The 7,248-nt window shown below is 38.2% G+C and overlaps 1 protein-coding gene across 1 annotated transcript; it reads left to right on the forward strand.

Moving 5' to 3' along the window:
- The first annotated feature begins 645 nt into the window (after positions 1–645).
- LOC113673549 (uncharacterized) lies at positions 646–4,354 on the forward strand. Its single transcript, XM_089206790.1, has 3 exons — positions 646–997; positions 2,721–2,939; positions 3,913–4,354. Exons 1-3 carry the CDS (start codon positions 937–939, stop codon positions 4,170–4,172), a joined length of 540 nt encoding a protein of 179 aa, XP_089062916.1. The 5' UTR covers positions 646–936; the 3' UTR covers positions 4,173–4,354.
- Positions 4,355–7,248: the final 2,894 nt, after the last annotated feature.

A 7,248-nucleotide genomic window follows, 5' to 3' on the forward strand; every position in this document is an offset into this window, starting at 1 on the left:
GAAAATGATGGCATGATGATGATCAGTGAAGTATGAAATCATAACTTTATTTCGCCGGAAAAACTCCTGCACCATCGACGGTGCACATAACAAGGAATGATAAGTTCAATATAGCTGTTTCTTTTAAATGTCTAAGCTTTTCGTTGTTCTGTTTTACGTTGAGAGGTTAAAGGAAAATTTAAAAAGTGAGCTGGGTGTAAGCGGAAGTTCCGGATCAGCACGGTATTGATATTTTAAACTTCGAGAATGTGCATATTTGTGAACTCGCTTGGTGGCTTGAATTAGGAGTTATGTTGGCGTAAATCGGTTGTGTCTTGTCCTCACATTGAATAGGGTGGCTTATTCTCACAACTCGTCAAATTATAACTTAAATTAGTTTTAACCTGAACAGTTGATGACGGAGGGATGTAAATTGAAGTAGCAAGATCGTCATCCGCAACTTGCTTTAATCGTGTCTATAAATATAACCAGCCCTGTTCACGCTTGATTTCTTGTTGCATCTCCTACGATTTCGTATCTTACCGCAAGAATTTATTGAGACCCCTTCTTGGGCTTTGGAGGCAAAATAATTTAATAGTTCGAAATATAAAGACGTGTGCCTCAAATTTTTTTCAAATCTGTCACTTGCATGCTACCCGTTGTAATATTCTCCATCCTTCCACAAACGCTCCTGTTCCCACGTACTTTTTCCGTGTTACGAAGAACAACTCAAAGCACTGTCATGTAACTCATCTTGGGTCATTGATATCGATATAAGACACGCACAGAGCATAATTCTCACAGATAGCGTGTACACTCTGGTCACGTGAAATGCCTGAGTTATAAATAGTACAGCCTTGCCTTGCCTTGCCTTTAAATTGGCTGTTTGCAGTAACAGCAAAATCACACCCAGGTTTCCTCCATAGAGGTCTACTACAACTCTCTCGTCCATGAGTCATGGCTATTCCGTTCCTTTTCGTCTCTGTCGCTTCCATGGTTCTTCTTATGATACCAACCGGTAAGTAAGATTCATAATCTTTGTTTCATGCATAAGACGTTCGCAGTTGCCATAAATAAAATGAAGGAAATTAGTGAAAGTTAAAGGTTCAATATCTGAAAATAGATCAGCTCAACACTAAACCCTTTTCCAATCACAGTAATACAGGCAAATAAACCAAGCAAGTGTATTGCATCTGTTAAATTTGCTCGTCTTGATTGCTAGCTGCAGCTCTTTTGCGAAAACGTTGGATAAGGCCACGCTCTCTTTTGCATGATTGAATTCGGAGTGAGCCAGATGGTTTAGACTGAAAGGCCAGCAGCAGATCATAGCAAGTGGTTTGTCCGCTAATCGTACAGTCATCTTTCATTCTATTCGATGGAATCGATGTCATAACAAATTAGTGATTGAAATTAGTAAATGGTCTCATTTTTTTATCCTCAGAGCAGAGGACTGTCACCTCAGCTCAAACAGGAAAGCTGACTGCTTTGCACATTTATTGAACTTGTTCTTCCGAAAAATTAGGCTAAAATATTGCCTCAGAACACTTTAACTTTGCTTTCTTTGGTTTTTCATTTGGTGTCGTCAAATCAAGATGCATCTATCGCAACAACGAAATCTTTGTAGTCACTTTCAAATGTCTTCAACGAAATCGTGGCCATTGGAGCTAAATTTACGCAGGATAACGTATACTGGTTTCTTTCCTGTCTATAAGTTGCATTATGATACTACTAATGCTTTGATACAGCCTTTGTAACCTTCAATTGGAAACGTTTTTTTCTGTTTTATTAGAGACTCAAATGAAAAGCAAGAAACTAGCTAAATGCGCCTCGCACACACATACCTGACATAGGATAACTTTGATTATCGTTTTTCCAGCTTTAGCACAACGCGTCGGGCTTTTTGTTGATCGCAACGATTAAGTTTTCCTTTTTTATTTTGGTAAAAGCATTGAAGTCCATGAGCAAAGAAGAAGTGAAGAAATGTTACTTCTAGAATCGCTAGAATTTAACTGAGTCGTTGTGTTGTGATTTGCGTGAGCGGCCTAGGAACTCCATTGACAAGGTAAATAAGAGCACATAAAGTTTAAATAATGCACGTAGCCTTTTAATTCCCTTTGCTTTTTTCGCTTTCAATTTTCCTGTTTTGTGAGGGAAATAAACAGGAACTTAAAATAACTCCTAGAAAAACAGTTCGATGGGCTTTTGCTGAAAGCGGAAAAACCGATTCGCACGTGTTCTCAAGATCGAGCATGTCCTCGAAGAATCCTTTTGCAGCTAACAATTTACACGTTTTACACGTTTACACAATTTATGATGCAGCATTATATTTCGGAACGGATCACTTTTCAACTGCAATTATCAGCGGATAAAAACTCAGCAGAGGGTTTATCGTTAAGAGCAAACAGCACAACACTTTGAAATGCAGCTGTTTCAAATCAGTATCGACCGGACTTCAAACGTGTTGCGTTCTCCTGCCGAGAAAAAAAAAAGCTGACGTTTCGAGTGTTAGCCCTTCGTCAGAGCCAATGGCTCTGACGAAGGGCTAACGCTCGAAACGTCAGCTTTTTTATCCTTTACAGTGGCTAATTTACGTTTTCAACTCAGTTGTTAACACTTAATTACCTTCTATACTCTCCCACTGACGCAGAACCACAGTTTCTTTAGAAACTTACCCCTTTATACATTCTGTATTGAGTCGTAAGAATCATATGCTAACCTTTGTATTTCTTTTTACCCAACAGCTATGTCTCTTCAGTGTTACGAATGTAACAACCTTCCACAAGTTCTTGGCGGAACTAGTTGTAACCTCGACAATGTGAAAAAGCTCATTTGTCCTCCTTTTTACGACAGATGTATGAAGATGAAGTATGACATGTCTATCGGCATTGGTGCACCGCAATTCGTCGAGCTTAGAAACTGCTCAGTTAGCGCAGCCTGTGATCCCCAGTCTGACTTTAATTGTAAGCTCTAGAAAGAATTTCCTCTCCATCTTCACTTAAATCGCATAACATGACGATTCTTCTTTGTTCTTGTTAAACCAAAGTCTTAGTTTGATTTTACTAGGGTATTACACCATGTATTTCTTTCTGCTAAAGGATCTTAGTCAACCACAAATCATTACGCGCTTAGTCCTCCATTTTCTATGCCCTCCAATTTCGTAAAATTTCCATTGTGGCCTACTATCCAAGTGCATCCAAGCGATATAATATATTTAGGTCTTCAATTGTCGTATCATTATTACTGAACAGACGCACGGCAACTTGGAATCTATTTGTTAATTAGATGATGAATTATGAAAACTGAAATAGTCCGTGAGTGCAAAAATGAAATTCCGAGAGGAAAGCGCCAGGGGAGATTTGTTATGACACTATTTATAGGAAAAAGCTGATAAGCAGGAGACACGGTTTCTATCGTGCGTGACATGCCCTGCTAGTCAGGTTTGGTGTATGCAGCCAAAAAAGAAACAAACAAACAAGGGTTGTGCATGCAGTTAAGTTCCTACCTTTCAAGGGTAATATTTGTAAATTAGTTTATTTCATATGTTGCTGAGTGGAAATAGCATTTGGGGATTTTTAAGGTCGTTGAAACTCTCACCTCTGTGGTTGAATCTCTAACTGAGAACTACTCATGTAAAAGCTGTTATTCAGTTCGTGCTGCTATGGTCACGTGCTAATTTTTCATGCTGTACTAAGTGCTTCTGACTTTTGGGAGTATAAATAAAATCTCAGTGACCATTCCTAGGAACGTTACGGAGCTGCAGTCCCCTGTTAAACGGTGTGCTAGATACTTTCTTTCGATCTTTTGATCCTGTGGATCAAAGCTACTAAAAGAAGTATCCGCTTTCATGCAGAACACCAGAAAAGCTCCTGTGTTGTTAAGTTATTACATGTGATTTCACATTGATTGAAAACTATTTTTTTTTTAATTCAACAGCGTGCAAAATGCTCAGTGATGGCGGTCTAGTCTCCAACTGTACAATGGACTGTTGCCAAGGCGAATTGTGTAATACTGGAGGGTCCACTTCAAAGCCATCTACAGCTGGGGAGGGCTCAACTAAAAAAGGCATCCAGTCCACTGCAAGTGTGGTCCAGTCCCCTACATCTAAACCATCCGGCGCAGTACTGGGACCAGCTGTGAGCCTCGCCAGCATTTTGTCTGCCGTAGTTCTACCAAAGATTGTGGGATTTAACTAAGACCAGCTATCTCTTGCTATTTCATTTCATAAATTTTGCCACTTAAAGCTCGCTAGTTCTAGAAAAATATGATACACTGTTTGTTACCAATATTAGTTTTATTACTAGTAAGGATTTAGAGTGTAACTGATCTCATCCTGGGTGAAAACGCGTACTGCTTTAAATAAAGGATTTTGTTAACGAATTTTTTGGTTCAAAAATATAAGCCAGAAACAAAGGGACAACAGTATGTTCCTTAAAAAGAATTTTAAATCAAAATGTATAAAATTCAAATTATCCAAGGGAAGTCTTTCTCAAATTACCGTCCCACCAAGAAATTGTGTCACGAAATAGGTTAAGCTCCATGAATGTGATGATAAATAAATTAGCCAAAGTATTCATCAATTACAAGGCATGTTTTTCAATGACCTCCGCAAGTATCTTTTTTTTTCTGAATGATTTCCTCTCAAATCGTTCCTTAAATTAGTTGCTGGTGTGGAGGTGGAATAAAAACAGTTCACTACTCGATATTTTCCAATCCTGGTGGAGAGAGGCCATAACTCGCTTTCCCCTATTAATTTTACGTCTCTTGAAATAAGTGTTGCATCGACGCTTGCGGGGTGAAATTTGACCTTTCAAGAAGACTGATACGGTAAAGGGAACTTTAACATGTTTAAAACTATGACCTGCTTCATCAATAGCATTGCTAGACGCATTTGAATTTAATTCCCGGCTCAGTGACTGAACATTACCTGGAGTAATCTGTAAGCTTAGTAAACGCATTTGAATTTAATTCCCAGTTCCGTAACTGAATATTACCTAGAGTAATCAGTAAGATTAGACTTGGTTAAAAACCATACACAAAATAATCCGATTTCGAGAAAAGCGGGTCAACTTTCCTTACATTAAAACGCGACTTCGCATCCAACTGAACGCTGAAATTGGCCAACCTTGTACCAGGTCATGTTGTTTCGCGCGGCCTTGATCTTGGTTGTTGTGTGAGATGTAGAGCCAAAAAAGCTGCGCAAATTCTTTTAAAATTGTATTTTAGCAAACCTTTTTTATTCTCCCTGATGGTCCAAGGAGATCATTGATCTGAGTGGGATTGTAAAAATGATCAAAGACATACCAATATGTACAAAATTTTAACGAAAATGTTTTATTTCCAATTCGTGGGTTCGCACAGAAGTCCGTTGTTACACTTTTCGTTCCATCCCGTTTCGCACGGGCTTGCTCTTGTTTGTCATAATCTCGAAAAGCTTCTCAAACGTTTCAAAAAGTATATGTTTGCAGACCTTCTTTCGCTCCATGATGGGCCGAGGAGAACATGTAACAAACCAAGACATCTTGTAAGTTACGTAAATCTTTTACGTAACTTTTAGAAAATAAAAAAATCTTTTAGAAAATCTTTTATTTACATTTCGCGGTAAAACTTGAGTTCAAGTCATTTTCAGCTTCCATCACAACTTTGGCAGTGTTTTCTTGAGGCACAATTCCGCCTGTTTTTTTTTTTTTTCTCTTCTTGGTCCGATTTTTAAAGAGTGCTTTACTCTTTTGGTTTTCCTCAGAACTTGAAACATTTCAGACACAAATCAATGAAAATGCAACATGCAAATTTGTCGGGCTTACCAGATAATCGCGTGTTACCAGAAGCTATTACTGAATAAAATGCAACGAAAAATGACCAACAAATGTCTCTTTATTCAAAAAAAGGGCCAAAATTGACCGTTCAGAAGCAAAAAAAGAACGAATTTCTAGCATTTACGATACCCGTGTGATAGATTTATCATACTGGAATCGTTGTTTACAGGACTCACGGTCATAAAATTGCGTAGCGTTATGTTGAAAATTCTAGAGCAATTAATTTTGTATGTGGTCTAAGTTTACATATCTTGAATTAATTTTGAGAGAACCTGAGCTTGTAATTGGTTTATATTTGGTTTCCTCGCCATTCATCTGTTTTGTCTTCACCAATTTTTATATTTTTTACATTAATGAAAATCGTAGAGTAAAACAAATAAATATAAAGGGTTAAATCCTTCACATGGTCTTAAGAGATCTGTTCAAATTAAAATAAACTTTTCTTTCCATGTTTTTGGTTCTATTGCGTAACGCTGTTTGAGTCATGGGTTCCACAAGTCCAAATCAACAAGTCCAAATCAACAAATCACCTTTTTTTCAACTGGGTGGGGTGAAGTCAAAGATGAAGGTATGAACGCATGACAAAAGTACATAACTTATTTGCGAAATGCAGGGGTAACCCTCGATCAGGGTGTGCTTCAAGCCCATTTATTATATTGCATCAGCAAATGCGAGTAGTTAATGACCCTTGCACCTGAGCTTCTTGAGGTGCTCGATAGACAGCTCTTTCATAAAGAAAACTAATAAGGAAAGAAGCCCTGAATGGTATTTACTTGTTACGGCTGAAAAATTTGACAAGTTATTCATTTGCTTCTGGCCATTGGATATTCAGAGTCAGTATATCCCAAACAACTGCTATAAGTAAGAGAGTGACGATGGGTGGGAAAAGAATCTAAGTCTGTTTAAAAAGGTGAAAAATGGTGAACACGAAAGAATGAGCTCCACACAACATAATGTCGAGTCCAAACTCTAAATTCAAAAATAAAAATTAACAAATTTATTCCCTTTGGCTGATACCGAGATTGAAACACAATTACCGGTACCTCAGTTTTTTTTATCAAAATACTAGACTTCAAAAAAAGGGAAATACTATTTTTCCCACTTCCCCCCCCCCTTCCCGTTCCCTCACATTCCTCCTTCCCTCCTCTTCTGACATCATGGGGTTTTGATGTTGCTCACTTCTTGAACAGGGCTGCAGCTAAAAATAATACCTTCAGTGGACTTCATTGACAACATAGAGGTTTACAAATCAGCTGATGAACTTCTGGTACAGAGCCATCAAAATGGCAGCGAAGCCTAGGAGCCAGACTGACAGATTAGCGGCTTCAGCCCCAGATCCACCATATTCACCTCTGTTGCAAAAGTCTCCCTCACAGCAATCCATTGAACAAGACGTCATGTTAATTGTACTACGATTACAGACTATAAAAGAAGAAAATGTGATGAAAAATTAAAT

The sequence above is a fragment of the Pocillopora damicornis genome, chromosome 5 (assembly GCF_964200805.1).
Source record: "Pocillopora damicornis chromosome 5, jaPocDami1.2, whole genome shotgun sequence".
In the NCBI taxonomy this organism is placed as follows: domain Eukaryota; kingdom Metazoa; phylum Cnidaria; class Anthozoa; order Scleractinia; family Pocilloporidae; genus Pocillopora; species Pocillopora damicornis.